The sequence below is a fragment of the Phytophthora sojae genome, assembly GCF_000149755.1.
Source record: "Phytophthora sojae unplaced genomic scaffold PHYSOscaffold_4, whole genome shotgun sequence".
NCBI lineage: Eukaryota > Oomycota > Peronosporomycetes > Peronosporales > Peronosporaceae > Phytophthora > Phytophthora sojae.
In genome coordinates, this window is record NW_009258118.1 from 928,930 (window position 1) to 947,651 (window position 18,722).

Here is an 18,722-nt window from a genome sequence, read left to right on the forward strand (position 1 = left end):
GTGTGCTAGAAGAAGGCGAGCAAAGGTGTGCATTACGAAAACAGCCGACAAGTAGCATCAACCCGTCCTGCGCTGGAGCAGGTCGATTCGTAACTGTGGTGGAGGGCGTGGCAGCCGAGCAAGGTGCGGACCGCGTTCGTCAGCTAGTCATGCATATGTATATCGAGCGACGCCGCCAATAACGATAAAAGCAAAACAAACAGCATTGGCACTTTCATGTTGGTGTTCGAGGCCTTCTATCCTCGTCAGAACTAAAGTCTCTACTGTACCTAGCAAGATGTAGTATATGCTTACTCGTTCAGCGCGATGAGGGCCATGAGGCCGATGCCCGCGCACATAGCGGTGGCCTCCTTAAGCGACTGAGCGAGGGAGCAGTCTTCCAGCAGTTCCGGCATGACGCTGGTGCACGCGATGTAGATGAAGCCGCCAGCCGTGAATGGGGAGATCCACACCGAGCTCGAGTCCCCGGCGCCCTCCATCAGGAGACCAATGACCGTTCCGATCATGGCTCCGATGGCCGTCAGCAGCTGCGTGACCATCGCCTCGCGCCGCGTGAAGCCCGACTGGATGAGAATGGCGAAGTCGCCGATCTCGTGAGGCAGTTCGTGCAGAAGCATCGCCACCGTCGTGGTCCAACCCGTACCTCTTAGGAATGTCGCGCCGATGGCCAGCCCGTCCGTAAAGTTGTGCGAGAAGTCTGCTGCCAGGTTGAGGTAGCCTGCGGCTGCAATGGTCTTCTTCTCTGGCACCGACGGGACCAGCGGATCGTCGTCAGGGGCCACCTCGGCGTCGTCTCCCTTGCCCTCCTTGAACACGGCACGCTTCCTGGCCGTCGTCTTGTTGGCCACCGGCGAGGCGCCGCCGTCCTGCACCGACGCCGAGGGGTGCGAGTGTCCGTGGGAGTGTCCGTGGCCGCCGCCAGTCTGCGCTCGCACAAACTTCTCCAGCATGAGGAACGTCAGCATGCCGGCCAGCGTCCAGAGCCACACGTAGAGGTCCGCCATCGAGTGCGAGTGCGAGAGCCCGTGGTCGTGGCCCTCGTGGTCGTGATCATGGTCGTGACTGTGGCCGGCGCCCTCGGGCAGCGAGTGGGGCAGCAGGTGCAGCAGCGCGTCGCCCAGGAGCCCCCCGGCCGCGAAGCTCAGGAACACGCGCAGCAGCGGCTGCTGCTTCTCCTGGCTGCCGACGCCCAGCGGCACCACCAGCAGCACCAGCACGGGCGCGGCGCCCACCAAGGCGGTGGCGAACAGCGCCTGGCCCCACACGATCGGGGAGAACCTTCCGGCCTTGGGCTGCGCGGCGGCAGCAGTCGTCTGATGACTGAGGTGATCGTGATGGTCATGGTCGTGGTGATCGTGGGCGTGGGCTCCCTGGTCGTGGGTGTCGTGGTCGTGATCCTCGTGATGATCGTCGCCGCGGACTGCGGGCGTCGATGGCACTGCGGCGTCGTCGGCAGCCGAGAGGAGGGCGACGCCCAGCAGGGCCGCGACCAGCAGCAGCAGCACGCGCAGACGCCCCATGTCGGCGCTGGAAGTCAGAGTGAGGGTGCCGGCGCGTGCAAGAAGTGTCGGGATTGGTCGATATGAGGATTGCGTTTGCGCCAATCAGGAGACGACGAAAAGTGTAGCCATGTCGAGCCTGGTCTACAAGCGCTGGCAATAGCGTTGCTCCGGGAGGGTACACAGGTCGACGAATAGTTTCATGGATGATGATAACGGATAATAATTGAGTAAATCCCAAAGTTGTTTTGTTTTTAATCCTTAAAAGCACTACCAGCCCAACTCTCTAGTTGATTCTAACGTGGGCATCTACCGCGCCTGCTTCGCAGCCGCAGCATCTGCCCGAGAATGCGTAATTGAACAAATAGTTGCGCACATCGAAGTGTATCGATACGGAAATGATGTTTTAGCTAAACCTTTGTGAGGCTGGTAACCAGCAAGCCCCGCTCTTCTTTATCGTGATGGGTTCTCAGGAACCGAAAGTCACCAATTGAGGTTGCCTGGTCTGATGAGGCCATCGGTGACATAACACCCTGGTCAGCGTCCAATGGCTGCGTTGGCGCCAGCAACGAGAGAGCTATTTCATTTATTTTGCAGGTAAAGTATACTGTGCTCATTTTTGTACTATGTTGTGTGCTAACGATCAGACGAGAGAGCAACAGTAGCAGAACGAAGGAGATACGCATGGTGCGCTGATCTTGACCTTTTAACTTGAGGATGTTAGCTCAGTGACAATAATGATCCTCAATTCAAAAACAAAACAAACAAACAAACAAACTTTTAACTTGAGGGCTTGGGGGGCATGTGAAGTTGACCAACATGACTTGTCTAGGTGCAGGCTGCATTTTCTACACGTCAATTTGCTCAATACCCAATCACTCTTAGCCGAAGATGCCCAACCTCGTGTCTGTCGCCAAACCAATCAGCTCAACTCGACAGTGACACGAGCATCGTTCGTTTGAATAAGACTTTTTCCCTGCGTTGAAGCATCCACTTCCAAGGAATTGGCCCATTAGCGTATTTCTCATTCCGCAAGCTAAGCTTGGTCGATTATGGCGCAAATTGATACGCCTTTAGCGAAGCCATGGCTCTCATAGTGTTGGAGCGTCCGTAAGTGTTGAATGCAGGTTTTGGTAAATAATAAACGATTAGTATCAACCTTTGGTAAATAATGTGCATAAATCTTAGCATTTATCGACGGGTACCTGATTCCGGCAGATATTAGCTTAAACATTACAATTAAGAAAGAGAGACCCGGTTTGGTACCCGGTTTTGGAAAGTTACAAGTTTTTTGCCGGGGCCAAGCACAGGTCTTCGACCTGTGAATTGGTTCGTGTGATCAGCGAGTGAGAAGACCGCTGTCTGTACAGCGTCATGGCCTTGCCTGCCGCGAGCGCTGTCCTGCTAGGCCATTAAGGCGGTTGCCGTTAGTCTGCGTTGACTCACTGGCTGCAACTGTGCTGAGCTACTCGGCCTGCTGCGGGCGACGAGGATGCTCCTCGTGGTAGCCGAGCCGGCCTGCTTCACGTCGTGGGTGCTGCTGCTGCTGCATCCAAATGCGCTGCTTGAAGAAGGTCCATCCTGCCGTTCCGATGGTTAGACGGCGAGGGTGCCTTGTACTGCCGCGCGGAGATGCGTGGAGACGTCGACGCCTGTGGACGAACGCCGGACAGCGCGAATATGTCGGCGTGCAGCACATCCGAGTCAAGCGCGCCGTATCTCCGCCCGGCATGTGACCAGGCTGCGGCGACTTGAGGCAACTTGAGGCGACCGCGGCGGCGGTGGAGACCAAGAAGACAGTTCGAGTTCGAGCGGAGCCTTATGTCGGCGCCGTCCGGACGGCAGTCCGCCCTCGCGTGAAGCGAAGGCGGCCATCCCGAGCGCAATGCAGCGCAGGGGCAGCGAGACGTGATGTGGAGCGCGTCACGGCTGTTTGACGGGCCCGTGTCACGCGAGCCGAGTCTTGCCTTGCCGCGCGGAGTAAAGGACGATAACAACCTGCGATTTGTACATCAGCAACCACACCAAACGGGCACCAGCAACCACTTTTGTGTACAGAACCGATCCTGTATTACTCGGTTCTGTACTTAAAAGTGGTTGCTTTTCTGTGCGGTGTATTACACCGCATATCGCAAGTTCGTGTCACGGTCCACCAACACCAAAACCACCAAAAGGACGCAGGCATTGTCTACAGGTGGCGGCGAGCTGAGCCGCGAACAGGACGGTGCCAACAACGTGCCGACATGCCTATTGACCTCTAAGAATGATTAATGTCTACTTCAAAATAACTCGCGCGAGTTAATATGAAGTCGTGGATTCAAAACAACTCGCGCGAGTTAATACGAAGTCGTGGATTCAAAATAACTCGCGCGAGTTAATATGAAGTAGTGGATTCAAAACAACTCGCGCGAGTTAATATGAGCAGTGGATTCAAAACTGCTCGAGTTAGTTTGATTCATAACAGCTACATGCGTCAAGCTCGAAAGTTGCTAAACGATCAGGTTGGTAAAGTGAGAAAATTGGCTTAGATATTTCAATGAAGCTGTGTGACTGGGTAAAATACCGTCAACATTCAATCCTGTAAAAACTTGCAAGAATGGTACCAACAATGCTCATTACCCCAGAGAGTGTTGGAATCAAATAAGAACGAGGTATAGTCAACTAACTGCACAAGTAAATAGCAATGAACCAAACAAACATCGTTCTTAGCGAGTTAGATTGTAGACTATAATTTCGTGGACCACTACCGCAGACTCGAGTCATCGAGGCACGTGGACTGTTGGTGAGGCTACACCAGTACATCGTAATGGTAGTGGTAGATAGCCGTCTAACGCCCAACAAATTCAAATTCCAAAGTTGATATATAACGTCGGCTACGATGTAACTGCACAACGAGCAATAACGTTCATGAGGGGGGCTAACACGTCTGTTTTAGTGAAGTTATTGTGGAAAGCTCGTATTGAAGAGGTAGGATATACTACTTGAGTAAGCGTTTTTGACTGGAAAGTCACACGACTTACAGTTAGCTCAAATGCCACTCACAGCAAGGGTGTGCGCCTTTAATATTTACTCGTCGGTCACAATATAGCTACAATTCCCAGCGAATTTTCGCATCGTAGTGCACACATACATATTGCTCCAAATTCAGACGTTGTAGTTGCACCTCAACGCGCCTAGGATTAGTAGTTATAGAGAGGTTGGTTGAGTCCTAACGCCTTTATTTAAAAGTATGCAGTGCGAAAGGGTTCGTGGTTTGAAACCCCAACGCGGACCATTGTGCTGATTGTCACTAACATCGAGGCAGTGAGCGTTATGGCTATGGATACTCGTTACTAGTGTAAGTGAACTCTATATACCTTATTTCCAAAACAAAATACTGAAGTACTTAAGTACTTAGTATGCTGGTTGGCTCGCTGAAATTCTTAAGCCTGATAAATAGCCCTGAGTATTTTTGAAGGTTATACGTTGCCACTTGAAATATGCCATATATACTTTAGCATGCAAGGTATCCACGCTAGCTGAGTAGTATAACGGACACTTAGGTGGTTCAGCACGAGGCACTAGAATACGAGGTGATACCCAACTACTCTCTATATATTATCGAATCTCTGAGTAGAGCTGTAAGTTCTGTATAAATGCTCCACACAGATAAAATCAAACAATGCGTCGTAACCATACACACCACTACCATCTCTGATAACAGGGGAAGCGGCTACCCGGTGGCTTAGAGGCAGGAACTGGTGCGAACCTTACTAAAACGTTTTACTCACTCAATCGGCATATACTCATGTGGTGTAGTGATTTGGCAGTAAACGAGAATCGAGCTGACGACCAAGCTTATGTGGCGACCCGAGTCGTCGGGACATGTTCCGCAATGTTCGGCGGATGCTGATTGGCCATTCTGGACCGGTGCCGAAGACTCGTCGACACCCAAGTTCGAGACCCAGGACTTCAAGAACGATCCGAACTTACAGCGAACTTCGACCCAAGATCCGCACTTAAGACGACCGTTCGAGCCCCGGCGACTGCTCCAAGACTTCATCGTCCAATAGAGTCATCGAGAGGCCTCTTGGGGCGTCGAGGAGGCTCTGAAGGGTCGGTGGTTACTTGGAAAGATCCAAAACGGACGCGTTTATACTAGATATTTGTATTGAATCATAGGAAAGAGAAGATAGAACAGATAAGCCCTTTGGGCAACAAGAACAAAACAGCTTTTCCTCCCAACCACTCAAGGAAGACGTCCGGGCTATCGGTGAGTTCCCGTAGCAATTGGATAAACCTGTTGGTAGGATTATGACTGTCGGTGGACGCGCCTGCTAGTATCGTAGCGTGCGTTTACCCGTGGTCAGGCCAAGAGTAGTGAAGAAGTGGCCGTGTATACGAAGGGCGAGTCATCGCCGAGTAGTGGAGGAGCGAGAGCGCACTCCATTTATCCTTCCCGCCGGAGTATAGCTCCGGTACCCTCGTATCAAGCCGTGACTGGCTGGGACCCTTCTTGCCTGAGGGCCTGCGAGGTTTATATTGCGTGTGAGAGCGTGCCAGCCTTTGCTCGTGGCTTGTGACGCTGGGTTTCCGTCAGTTGACTAAGCGGAAACACGGTGCACAGAGGAAACATCAACCTGGTGCAAGGGAAAGTTCCTGGGCCTTCCGGTTCTAACCTTAACAAGCCCATTGAGTCATTGGGACTTGGTGGGTGTTGTTGGTAGGGAAAGTGTGCTATTATATAATTTAGTGCGTGTTCCTACACGACACTCACATGTAAGGGACAATCTGGGTATGTTGTGATACATTGCATCCTAAGACAAACTAAATGTATGCATTTGTTCACACGGATTACTTTGTGGCTACCGTGCTCGGGTTGAATTCCGAAATGCTCACGTATAATTACCCTTTACTAAACTCACAGTACAGTATACTCTAGTACGTGCCATTTCAATTTAAAACAGTATAATTGGCCTCATATCAGCTCCGTACCTCGCATGACGCCACATTATAACAACTCCTAATAGCTGCCTATACGCATGCGCAACCGGAGTCTATTCTCCATGTATTAATACAACTCACTTTATGATGTCTCGCGAGTAATTTAATTCAAATTAACTCGCGCGGGTTATTCTGAAGCATCTGGACCATTTTAACGCGCGCGAGTTATTTTGAATTTGAACCAGGCAAAGCTATACTGAGCTCAAGTAGATGTACATGTAGTTTGTGTAGCGGCCATTCGCAGGCGCCCGGCTTAGCGCAGGAACCTGGAGAAAGGGCAGTAGAAAGGACAGGTTGCTAGTGATCGAAAAAGTGGTTGTTGACGATCACTTTCCAGCTCTTTTGGTTGTTCTCGTCTTTTTTAGGTTGCCATTGTCCCAAAGAAGGCTGTTTATGGTCCAAAGTTGGTACACTGGCGACCCGGACTCTGCCGCGCGCTTCAAGCAGCCGTGATACTCGCCGCTTTGCGCAAGCGCCGACGCTGCTTGTGCCGAGTGGGGCCCGGAGCGCTGGCTCCGGCGGCTGGCGCGGTTGATGGCAGCTCGCTGCACTGCAGCCTGCACAAGCTCCGCGGCGAGTCGTTGAGAGGCGAGCAGATCATCGAGATCGAAGCGGGCTCAAGTTGCGTCAATCTCTCTCGTCGCGGCAGTGCAATTCGCATGGGGACACTCTGCAGGACGCTCGCGATGATGATGGCTTCCCGGCTGGCGGCGCGCTCCACCGAGCAAAGCCCGACTGGTTTAACGCCGCCCGGTCTCAACACACCAGGCAGGACGGCGACTGCGGGGGCTGCTGCTGCCACCGCGTCGAGACGCAGCGAGCGCTGTTCTGCCCGCCGGCACGCCGTCGGCAGGCCAGCCAGCGCGCTGAAGCTCCAGTCGCCTCCAGCGGCTCCGCTCGGATTTGGCATGACTCCATGGCCGGCGGAGATGCGCCTCCCACGGTCGCAGAAGACGGTTCGCGCGAGTCTTTGGCGTCGCTCTCCATGCGTGCGCGCGGGCCTCACCTGCTCGGCGGCGATGGCGCTAGGGCACTGCCGCCACTGCCGGACCGGCACGGCAGTGCCGGTGGCGAGCCGACGACTGCGCGCAGGTGCGAGGGCCGCTCTGGCCGCGGGGCTTCAAAGGGCTCTGCTTCAAGCCGCCGGGCCATCAGGCGTGTCTAAAGTATTTCGGCGGCCATCCGGTTCCCTCTCGGCAGCCACGGCCGGGCCAGCCCGCGAATGGGTCCCCTTGGCGAGTCACGCGCGGCGAGTGGTTTACCCATCTCGGAATGGGCGAGTTCGGCGACGGCGCCAGCTGGCTGCCGCTCACCACATCAGGCCGCGCGCGGGCTGCTCGTAGCGGATCATTTTACGTTTGGCCGCCGCCCAGGCAGCACGCCGCAGTGAGTCAACAGCCCCACCGCCACCACCGCCCTCCTTCACCATGATGTCGCTCCTCGCCCAGCCGCTCTCGCCCCGCTCCAGCAGCCGCCTGGTCTTCGGCGCCTACGAGGCCGCGCCCATGCCGGTGCCGATGGCCGCAGCCTCGCCCAGCGGCAGCAGCACCAGCAGCAGCAACAACAGCAGCATCAACAACAACACCAAGGACCGGCCCTTCGTCTGCGAGGAGCCCGGCTGCGGCCGGCGCTTCAACCGCAAGTTCACGCTCAGCGAGCACAAGAAGACCCACACGGGCGAGAAGCCCTACGTGTGCCCGCTGGCCGAGTGCAGCCGGCGCTTCAGCACGTCCGGCAACCTGGCGCGCCACAAGCGCCTGCACGCGTCGCTCAAGCCCTTCGAGTGCGACATCAACGGCTGCAAGCGCTCCTTCCCCAGCCAGGAGAAGCTCGACCACCACATCAAGATCCACACGGGCCGGAGGACCCACATGTGCCGAGCCACCGGCTGCACCAAGACCTTCAGCACGGCCGGCAACCTCACGCGGCACATCAAGAACCGCCACCCGGAGCTCGTGCGGACTACCACAACCTACCCGTCCTACCAGTTCCCGCGCCCCGTCATGCCGTCCCCCATGCACCGGCCAGAGGCTCCGAATGGCATCCATTCGCAACCCCTGCACATTGCCGACGTCCGGCATGACATGCCGTCGCCTCACATGCTGGCCAAGATCGAGCCGACCCCGGTCTTCTCGCCCGACTCGGTCGAGCTGTCGTTGTTCCAGGACGAGCTCTCAGCCTTCCAAATGGCTTGCGAGCCACCCGTGCAGCCGTTCGCGGCCCGGCCGCAGGAGCTAGCCGTGCTCGAGGGCCACCACCACCACCAGCACCCGCAGTCGCTGAGCGAGATCGCGCGCTGCAGCATGAGCGTGCTGGACGAGGTCATCGAGTTCGAGCTCACCAAGAACGTATGAGCGGTAGTAGGTTGTGAGTATTTCCAATCGTATATTGATATAGTACATGTAGACTTTGGATCCCCGTCATTTCCCGAAGGACGTTCGTCAATCTTCGTTGTAGGATACGCTGCAGATCCGATGCGGCGCCATTATTGGCATTTCGTGTAGTGCACGCATTGCAGCGCGGGGCTGGCAAGCAGCAAGCAAGCAGGTAGGTAGGTATGTAGGCAGGCGAGCAGAAGCACCGTTGCCTGCCGTGTTCGCGTTCGTGTAGCGCCAGCGGAGCCGAGTCGAGCGCGCGATAGGCCGACACGTCAATCGGTCGCTGCCTCCGACAGGCCGGCCGGCTTCACTTCAACCACGTGGGCTGGGCCTCGCTCTGGCACCTGCGGTGGACACCGCCGGCAAGGAACAAGCATGGCGCACGGGCCGAACTGCAACGCGCGAGCTTGAACTGCAAGGGCGTGGGAACGATCAAATCGAGGACAAGCTCTTTCTGCGCAGGTGGTGTCCTGCTCTTTTCCTCGACTTCAAGTTGCCTCTCTGAGCTTTCGCACCGGCACCCGTATTGGAGGTGCCCCACCAAGCTCTTGCACCAGAATCCAGACACGTAATACGGGCAAGCGCTTCCTGCAGCTGTTGACTCGCGAGGCCCACGTCCGTGTGAGCTAGCCTCGTCTCTTTAAGATCGCGTTACGGTGCAGGAGCCGCTGCAGCAGCAGCAGCAGCAGGAGGAGGAGGCTGCTAGGATATCTGCACGAACACCGACCGACCGACCGCGCTCTGACCCACAGCTTCGCAGCTCCTGGGCAATTTTTGCTTGCCTGCCAAACTTTGGCCCTAGGCGCGCGCGTACCATCAAGCACCTGACCAACCTGACGTCACGCGCGGAGGCGTGCGTTGGCGGAGACAAGTTCAACTTCACGGTGTCGCGCTGCGATCGAGCCTCGCTGTTAAACGAGCGCCGCGGCAAGAGAGAGAGAGAGCTGATCCTGGTTGCTTTGGGCGGGCGGCTTGCCGGTTTCCGGTGCGAAGGCTGCTGATGAACGGGTGTTTGCAAATCCTACTCGCCAGAGCTTCAACTGCCCAGGACCAGGCCGTCCGAAGCGCTACATACATGTACATACAGTATTACGGCAGGTGCAACAGCAACAACAGCAGAATTTTGTCTACATGTAGCTGCCAGCGCACGCACCGGCAGCGTGGCGTACGTATCCCTGCCTTCGAGTCGGTCTGTTGCCGGCGACATATGATGATGTCTGTACTGCCCTGTGTGCCTGCTCGCAGCATTGGAATCTCAGCTTCAAGCTCAGCTTCTTCGAGCTCGCTGGTTGTGCCCAATTTCGCCTGCGCTGTTCGCCGCTCGGCGAGACGCCCGGGCTGGTGCTTACATGTAGAAGAGCTGCGAGCGTCGCCGCATTGCAGGCGATCGCATCGTCTCCGAAAAGTCACCACCCGGACTGACAAGTGCTCGGGCGTGGTCCTGCCAGTATGTACAGGTTGCAGTACTACCTCAAGTTCGCCTGGTCACATGAGAGACAAGTCGGGCGCATCGCGTCCCGGATGTGCTGCACCCGATCGATGCCAGGCAGACTTGCCTGGACCTCTGCAAAATTTGCTTGAGCGAGCAGCGCGGAGCGCTCAGTCGAGTTTGGACAAGGCGGAGAGCGGAGTCGACCCAGGCCGGCAGACGTACATGTAGACGCAGGGGAGGAACCTCTGCGCCCCGACAAGAGCGCCAGCCATTGTCCGGTGACTGAAATCTCTCCTCTCTCCGAGATACGTTTGCCCTGTGTGTTCATGCCGTGGCGCGATACTGTTCTGCAGCACATTAGTCCGACCTCGGCGCCGCTTTCGCTGTCAAGAGCTGCGCATGTACGTATGTATGTACCGCGCCTCGGCCTTCACAAGTCGTCACTAAGTCGCTCGATCGTCGCGATTTGTGTTTCAGATGCATGCATATGCAGCCCATCGCCATGGCCGCGTTAAAATGGGGCCACGTTATCCGAAATGCACGACGTCTACGCTAATGGGACGCCGGGCCTGTGTGTATCAAGTCGGTGGGTGGGTGTTGGGCGTACGAGGGTTTCTGTGTCTCTAGACTGATAACAGTACCAGCGCACAGTACGGCGGCTTTCGCGAAAACGTTTGCGCTGGCAACTAATGCCACGGCGTTCTTCTTCCATCGGCCAAGGCGAGCAGGAGCTACATGTATTTACATGAATGGTCAACGTTAGTCGACGTTGTAGCGCGTTGTTGCGGTGCGGAGGTGCAGGCTAGCGCGAGTGGCGCGGCGAGGGTCATCGAGGCGTTTACCACCTGACGCGCGTGAACACGGCGTTTCCAGCAATCGGTTTCGATGCTTGAAGGGATACCCAGTTTTGGAGAAAAACGTATTAGACGTTATTGATACACATTTTTGTCATTGTGTTGAGGTGTTCGAGTACTACTAACTGGTACGTAGTATAAGGTTATGCCGGTTGACGCGTTTTGTAGCTCGACTACAGTGTTGTTTTAATTTGCATGAGAATGCATAAGCTTACTGTTAACCGAAGCAAAAGTTGTACAAGAGTGGGTGTGTTGCTGTCCGAGGTATTCACGATTTTCGGTAGAACGTTCATGTTTCCACGACTCGACGCCTGCAGTGCAAGATACAACTAATTGATGGCTCTGTTCAGCTACAATCCGTGTCTCAGGAACGCGTTCGCGGCCGTACAGATGAAGGGTGGCCCGATGCCTGTGAAAAGTGACCCGCCACGACTCGATACTTTCGGATACGATGAGCATGAGCAAACACTAGCTCCGTCAAACATTAAATCAAATTAACCATGCACGTTACGAAGGCGTACATGTTTTTAGTACGATAATCGCTTCATGGTAAGTCGCAGGCGTGAGGGATCATTCATTATTGCTAGTATCCCTTCAAGCATCGAAACCGATTGCTGGAAACGCCGTGTTCACGCGCGTCAGGTGGTAAACGCCTCGATGACCCTCGCCGCGCCACTCGCGCTAGCCTGCACCTCCGCACCGCAACAACGCGCTACAACGTCGACTAACGTTGACCATTCATGTAAATACATGTAGCTCCTGCTCGCCTTGGCCGATGGAAGAACGCCGTGGCATTAGTTGCCAGCGCAAACGTTTTCGCGAAAGCCGCCGTACTGTGCGCTGGTACTGTTATCAGTCTAGAGACACAGAAACCCTCGTACGCCCAACACCCACCCACCGACTTGATACACACAGGCCCGGCGTCCCATTAGCGTAGACGTCGTGCATTTCGGATAACGTGGCCCCATTTTAACGCGGCCATGGCGATGGGCTGCATATGCATGCATCTGAAACACAAATCGCGACGATCGAGCGACTTAGTGACGACTTGTGAAGGCCGAGGCGCGGTACATACATACGTACATGCGCAGCTCTTGACAGCGAAAGCGGCGCCGAGGTCGGACTAATGTGCTGCAGAACAGTATCGCGCCACGGCATGAACACACAGGGCAAACGTATCTCGGAGAGAGGAGAGATTTCAGTCACCGGACAATGGCTGGCGCTCTTGTCGGGGCGCAGAGGTTCCTCCCCTGCGTCTACATGTACGTCTGCCGGCCTGGGTCGACTCCGCTCTCCGCCTTGTCCAAACTCGACTGAGCGCTCCGCGCTGCTCGCTCAAGCAAATTTTGCAGAGGTCCAGGCAAGTCTGCCTGGCATCGATCGGGTGCAGCACATCCGGGACGCGATGCGCCCGACTTGTCTCTCATGTGACCAGGCGAACTTGAGGTAGTACTGCAACCTGTACATACTGGCAGGACCACGCCCGAGCACTTGTCAGTCCGGGTGGTGACTTTTCGGAGACGATGCGATCGCCTGCAATGCGGCGACGCTCGCAGCTCTTCTACATGTAAGCACCAGCCCGGGCGTCTCGCCGAGCGGCGAACAGCGCAGGCGAAATTGGGCACAACCAGCGAGCTCGAAGAAGCTGAGCTTGAAGCTGAGATTCCAATGCTGCGAGCAGGCACACAGGGCAGTACAGACATCATCATATGTCGCCGGCAACAGACCGACTCGAAGGCAGGGATACGTACGCCACGCTGCCGGTGCGTGCGCTGGCAGCTACATGTAGACAAAATTCTGCTGTTGTTGCTGTTGCACCTGCCGTAATACTGTATGTACATGTATGTAGCGCTTCGGACGGCCTGGTCCTGGGCAGTTGAAGCTCTGGCGAGTAGGATTTGCAAACACCCGTTCATCAGCAGCCTTCGCACCGGAAACCGGCAAGCCGCCCGCCCAAAGCAACCAGGATCAGCTCTCTCTCTCTCTTGCCGCGGCGCTCGTTTAACAGCGAGGCTCGATCGCAGCGCGACACCGTGAAGTTGAACTTGTCTCCGCCAACGCACGCCTCCGCGCGTGACGTCAGGTTGGTCAGGTGCTTGATGGTACGCGCGCGCCTAGGGCCAAAGTTTGGCAGGCAAGCAAAAATTGCCCAGGAGCTGCGAAGCTGTGGGTCAGAGCGCGGTCGGTCGGTCGGTGTTCGTGCAGATATCCTAGCAGCCTCCTCCTCCTGCTGCTGCTGCTGCTGCAGCGGCTCCTGCACCGTAACGCGATCTTAAAGAGACGAGGCTAGCTCACACGGACGTGGGCCTCGCGAGTCAACAGCTGCAGGAAGCGCTTGCCCGTATTACGTGTCTGGATTCTGGTGCAAGAGCTTGGTGGGGCACCTCCAATACGGGTGCCGGTGCGAAAGCTCAGAGAGGCAACTTGAAGTCGAGGAAAAGAGCAGGACACCACCTGCGCAGAAAGAGCTTGTCCTCGATTTGATCGTTCCCACGCCCTTGCAGTTCAAGCTCGCGCGTTGCAGTTCGGCCCGTGCGCCATGCTTGTTCCTTGCCGGCGGTGTCCACCGCAGGTGCCAGAGCGAGGCCCAGCCCACGTGGTTGAAGTGAAGCCGGCCGGCCTGTCGGAGGCAGCGACCGATTGACGTGTCGGCCTATCGCGCGCTCGACTCGGCTCCGCTGGCGCTACACGAACGCGAACACAGCAGGCAACGGTGCTTCTGCTCGCCTGCCTACATACCTACCTACCTGCTTGCTTGCTGCTTGCCAGCCCCGCGCTGCAATGCGTGCACTACACGAAATGCCAATAATGGCGCCGCATCGGATCTGCAGCGTATCCTACAACGAAGATTGACGAACGTCCTTCGGGAAATGACGGGGATCCAAAGTCTACATGTACTATATCAATATACGATTGGAAATACTCACAACCTACTACCGCTCATACGTTCTTGGTGAGCTCGAACTCGATGACCTCGTCCAGCACGCTCATGCTGCAGCGCGCGATCTCGCTCAGCGACTGCGGGTGCTGGTGGTGGTGGTGGCCCTCGAGCACGGCCAACTTCTTGCTTGAGCTAAATACTTCATCTAAAGTTTATTTTGACAAATACTGGAAAGCAAACTACCTGGCAGTTGTATAGTTTGACTTCACACGGCACACTCAGCCGATGCAGCGGTTCCGTCGTGAGTTTGGTGCTGCATGGCGACAAGATTTTCTGTGGTGCCAAACCATTGCCGGTACTTCTGAAGATGAAGCTGAAGATGCTCCTCCTCGTCAGTAACATGCACGAGTTGAGGTCGAATATGTAGCGCATCAAAAGGTCCAAACGATAGATGCAGCAGCGTGGATGATCCGTGGCACGGAGTGTTTCGGGGAGACCCACATGAAATTATGGTACAACATGGCTACAGTAAAACTGTAGCCATGTTGTGATACCCGGTTTTGTCGACTCCTGTGCATCCAAGCGCAGCCGTATCAAAGCAGGAGGCTCGGGGCCGATGCCGCGCGAGCTCATCACTCTGCAGGTGGGCCAATGCGGCAACCAGATCGGCCGCCAGTTCTGGCAGCTGGCGCTGGAGGAGCACGCGCAGCACTCGCGGCGCGCCGTGTTCGACGAGAGCATGAGCAGCTTCTTCCGCAACGTGGACGCGCGCGCCTCGCCGCCCATGGACCTGCCGTTCAACGCGGGCCGGTCGGCCATCAGGTCGCTCAAGGCGCGCGCCATCCTCGTGGACATGGAGCAGGGCCCCGTGGCCGAGACGATGGCCGGGCCGTTGGGCGAGCTCTTCGACCAGCAGCAGCTGCTCACGGACGTGTCCGGCTCGGGCAACAATTGGGCGCACGGCCACTGCGTCTACGGCCCCAAGTACGACGAGCAGTTGCAGGACAAGCTGCACCAGGCCGTGGAGCTCTGCGACTCGCTGCAGTCCTTCTTCGTCATGCACTCCATGGGCGGAGGCACGGGCTCGGGGCTCGGCACGTACATCCTGGGGCTGCTGGAGGACCAGTACCCGGACGTGTATCGGTTCGCGACCGTCGTCTTCCCGTCCGAGGACGACGACGTGGTCACGTCTCCGTACAACAGCATGCTGGCCCTGCGAGAGCTCACGGAGCACGCGGACTGCGTGCTGCCCATTGAGAACGAGGCGCTGATGGAAATGTGCGCCAAAATCGACAGGGGGACGGCGTCGGCCGCGCTCTCAGGCTTCGGCTCGGAGGAGAGCGCGGCTCGAGTAGTGGACGACTCGCGGCTCACGGACGGTGTGGACTTGAGGCAGCTGGAGAAGTTCTACAAGAGTGGCAAAGGCCCCCCGGCAGCGGCCACCAGGCTGGCCAAGAAGAAGGGCGGAGCAGCAGCAGCTTTCGCTGGGGCTCAGAAGAAGACGAGCGCGTTCGGGGAGATGAACAATATCGTGGCCCGGCTGCTGACGAATCTGACCAGCTCCATGAGGTTCGAGGGATCCTTGAACGTAGATCTGAACGAGATCACGACCAACCTGGTGCCGTTCCCCAAGCTCCACTTCTTGCTCTCGAGCATGAGTCCGGTCTTCGCGACGGCCGACCCGAGGCAGCAGCCTCGCCGACTGAACCAAATGTTCTCCGAGGCATTTCAAAGGTACGTGTGGTCTGGGGTGACAATGGGTGGGGTACTGCGGAGATACTAACCTTTATATGTGCGTTTACGGCAGGGACCATCAGCTCATCCGGGCCAACCCCCGAGCTAGCGTCTACTTGGCGTGCGGCCTCTTGATGCGTGGAAACGTCGAGGTGTCCGACATCAACGCCAACATCCAGCGCCTGCAGTCCGAAGTGCGCATGATCCACTGGAATCAAGAGGGCTTCAAGGTCGGCGTCTGCTCAGTGCCGCCTGTGGGGCAGAAGTCGTCGCTGCTGTGTCTGTCCAACAACTGCTGCATCCGCGAGACGTTTGAGCGTCTGCACACGCGCTTCCACAAGCTCTACAGCCGTAGGGCGCACATGCACCACTACACCGAGTTCATGGACGTCGGCATGCTCGACGAGGCGCAGGAGAACGCGCGATACCTCATTGGAGAGTATGCGAAGTTGGAGAGCGCGTCCGACGCCACGCAGCCGACAATCACGCGAAGTACGAGACGGTTGCAGCCACTGTACTAACTCTATTAACTTGAACCACTGGCTCAAGTCCAGCCTGAACTATCGACAGTAACGCTGCTTGGATGGAAGGAGTGAGGTGGTGAGCGTTGCAGGTTCTGAGACGATCCAGCGGCCGGGGGTGAACATCTCCATGTTGATTCCAAGACGCGACAGAAGCCGTTGTTTATTTCAAGCAAATACGGCTTCAAACCTTAACAACTGCGGCATGCGATCTGGGGTGGGTTCAGCCCCATTTCGTAGCACACGCGGATAGTCGACCAGACTACCGGACGGAATGAGCTCATTCCTCATTTTCGGGCGAGTAAGCTTACTGCTGGAATACCGTGGAGTCGAGGGAAAATGAGTCGACTGGGCGATCCGCCCGTGAGAGACATCATGTTGAGGCTCTCGCGGTCGAGTCTGTCGCAGCGTGATCGTGAGCTCACCAGTGACGACGAGCAGCAGCGCCAACAAGATCGGAAGCGGAGAACTACAGCATCAAGCGACGCCTTCGTTTGCATGGGGTCACCACCCGATAGTTTACTGCGAGATCCGGAACAGCTACAGCACTTGGAGATCGGCGATTCAAGGGCTCCATCGGAGACCCCGGCGGTCAACATTTGGGACCGTCGGTGGTGCGGCCTCGTGCTCCACAGCGTCGCTATCGGCATCGTCAGCACCGTCCTACCGCTGTGCGTCTACCCCTTCCTCACCTGCAACCTCAACATGGAAGGCACGCAGACGCTGTCGGCGCGCACGCTGCTCGGTCTGCCGTGGGCGCTCAAGCCGATCTTCGCGCTGTTCGTGCACTGCTTCCCGCTGCTGCCTCGCGGCTTCCATCTCCGCGCTGTGATGATGCTGGGCTGGAGCGTCACGGCTTGCGCTCTGATCGCCATCTACTTCCGGGAGCAGCCGACGCCGTACTTCCAGGACCGCAAGATGGTCGGCACCCCGCTGACGGAGCTGTCGCCGCAGCAGCTGAGCTCGATCAACCTGGACGCTCCAGCCCACGGCGCCTTCTACGTGATGCTGATGAGCGTGGCCTCTGTGGGGTTCGTGCTGGCCGACGTCGCTGGGGACGAGCTGATCCGAGATGTGGCGACGCACCACTTGGGCGTGTCGGTGTCTCCACGCGACGAGGACGACGTGCTGCAGCCGGTGATGACCAAGTACCGTGTGCTGGCCATGCTGGGCTGCTTCCTGTTCATGGGCGTGGGCATGAGCGGGTGGGACTACGGCGGAGACTTTGACTTCTCGCTCGAGTACACGCAGGTGATGCTGCTGGTGGGACTGGTGTCCATGCTGCCGGTGGCTTTGCTGGGCTTCACGGTGGGCGAGACGGCTCGAGAGCGCCGGTCGCTGCGCCAGTCGCTGCGACAGATCTGGTCGCTCGTGCACAACTGCGCGCTGAACCACGTGCTGCTGTGCCGGTTCGTGGGCGGCGTGTGCGCTGGCGTGAGCGCCACGGCGGTGAACCCGGTCGCGTTCTACTACGCTGGCGTGCAGCCTCTGAACGACACGGTCGTGTCGTTCGTGGCCATCGTCGTGGTGCTGTGGGCGTTGAGCTGGGTGGGCAAGCAGGAGGACTGGGACGTGGACTACCGCGCGGTGATCGTCGTGGGCACGATCGCTGCGCTGATGCTGGACTGTGGCGCGACGCTGTTCACGATCTGGGGCGTGGTGCGCAGCCAGTGGTTCTGGATCGGTCTGCCCGTACTGGAGGCGATTCCGTCGGCGCTGGACTACACGATTTCTACGGTCGTGCTGACGGAGATCGCCGATGCGAGCGCTTACTCCACGGTGAGTGCGCTGGTCACGAGCGTGTCGTTCCTGGCCGGTCCGCTCGGTCTCGCGCTGTCCAAGTACGTGGACGCGCTGTTTGACGTGGCGAACCAGGACATCATGAGCGACACGACTGGTGTGCGCGAGAGCATCATGGCGACGTTCTTCATCGCGTACGCGTTGCAGCTGGTGTCGCTGCTGTGGCTGTTGGTGTTGCCGAAGCACGCGAGCGAGGCGCACGAGATGAAGGTGCGAAGCGGAAACTCGACGGTCCGTGGAGTGGGTCTGCTGGTGCTGTTGTGTCTGAGCTTGGTGTTCGTGGTGGCGGTGCACGCGCTGTCGGTGTACGAGCCAACGTCGTGTTTGGGCTTTTCTGGTGGCAGGGGCTGCTAGATTACATGTTGACGTTGAAGTTGAACTGGTCTTACATGCCAATCAAAAGGACTGGAGCATTCGGTGGAGACGCAATGTGCAGTTCATCTTGCAAGAACTAGAGAATGTAAACCGGTTGCAAACGGAATCCGGATTGCACAACCGGATGCATCCGACTTGAATCCGGATAATCCGGATTGAGTCGGATTATAAAAGTATGCATTTCTACAATGTACTCCTTAAAATTAATGTATAAACGGTATAACAAGACATTGAATATCAAATCTCAGGGGTAGAATAACGACGC

At 56.9% G+C, this 18,722-nt stretch overlaps 4 protein-coding genes across 4 annotated transcripts; 3 read left to right on the plus strand and 1 right to left on the minus strand.

Moving 5' to 3' along the window:
* Positions 1 to 193: 193 nt before the first annotated feature.
* PHYSODRAFT_285840 (hypothetical protein) lies at positions 194 to 703 on the minus strand. Its single transcript, XM_009527505.1, has one exon. It carries the CDS (start codon positions 615 to 617, stop codon positions 291 to 293), a length of 327 nt encoding a protein of 108 aa, XP_009525800.1. The 5' UTR covers positions 618 to 703; the 3' UTR covers positions 194 to 290.
* A 7,206-nt stretch (positions 704 to 7,909) lies between these two features.
* Positions 7,910 to 8,904, plus strand: PHYSODRAFT_544590 (hypothetical protein; the record flags this gene model as incomplete). The annotated part of the gene is made up of 1 exon (XM_009527506.1): positions 7,910 to 8,904. The coding sequence occupies one exon, from the start codon at positions 7,910 to 7,912 to the stop codon at positions 8,834 to 8,836; it is 927 nt and encodes a 308-aa protein (XP_009525801.1). The 3' UTR covers positions 8,837 to 8,904.
* Positions 8,905 to 14,643: 5,739 nt separating this feature from the next.
* PHYSODRAFT_500449 (hypothetical protein) lies at positions 14,644 to 16,282 on the plus strand (the record flags this gene model as incomplete). The annotated part of the gene is made up of 3 exons (XM_009527507.1): positions 14,644 to 15,431; positions 15,534 to 15,761; positions 15,835 to 16,282. The coding sequence occupies 3 exons, from the start codon at positions 14,644 to 14,646 to the stop codon at positions 16,280 to 16,282; spliced, it is 1,464 nt and encodes a 487-aa protein (XP_009525802.1).
* A 375-nt stretch (positions 16,283 to 16,657) lies between these two features.
* PHYSODRAFT_314426 (hypothetical protein) lies at positions 16,658 to 18,436 on the plus strand (the record flags this gene model as incomplete). The annotated part of the gene is made up of 1 exon (XM_009529821.1): positions 16,658 to 18,436. One exon carries the CDS (start codon positions 16,658 to 16,660, stop codon positions 18,434 to 18,436), a length of 1,779 nt encoding a protein of 592 aa, XP_009528116.1.
* Between the last annotated feature and the right edge of the window lie 286 nt (positions 18,437 to 18,722).

What these genes read in the sequence shown, in the direction of transcription:
- PHYSODRAFT_285840 (XM_009527505.1), bottom strand. Translation starts at nt 617, where the DNA reads ATGCTTCTGCACGAACTGCCTCACGAGATCGGCGACTTCGCCATTCTC.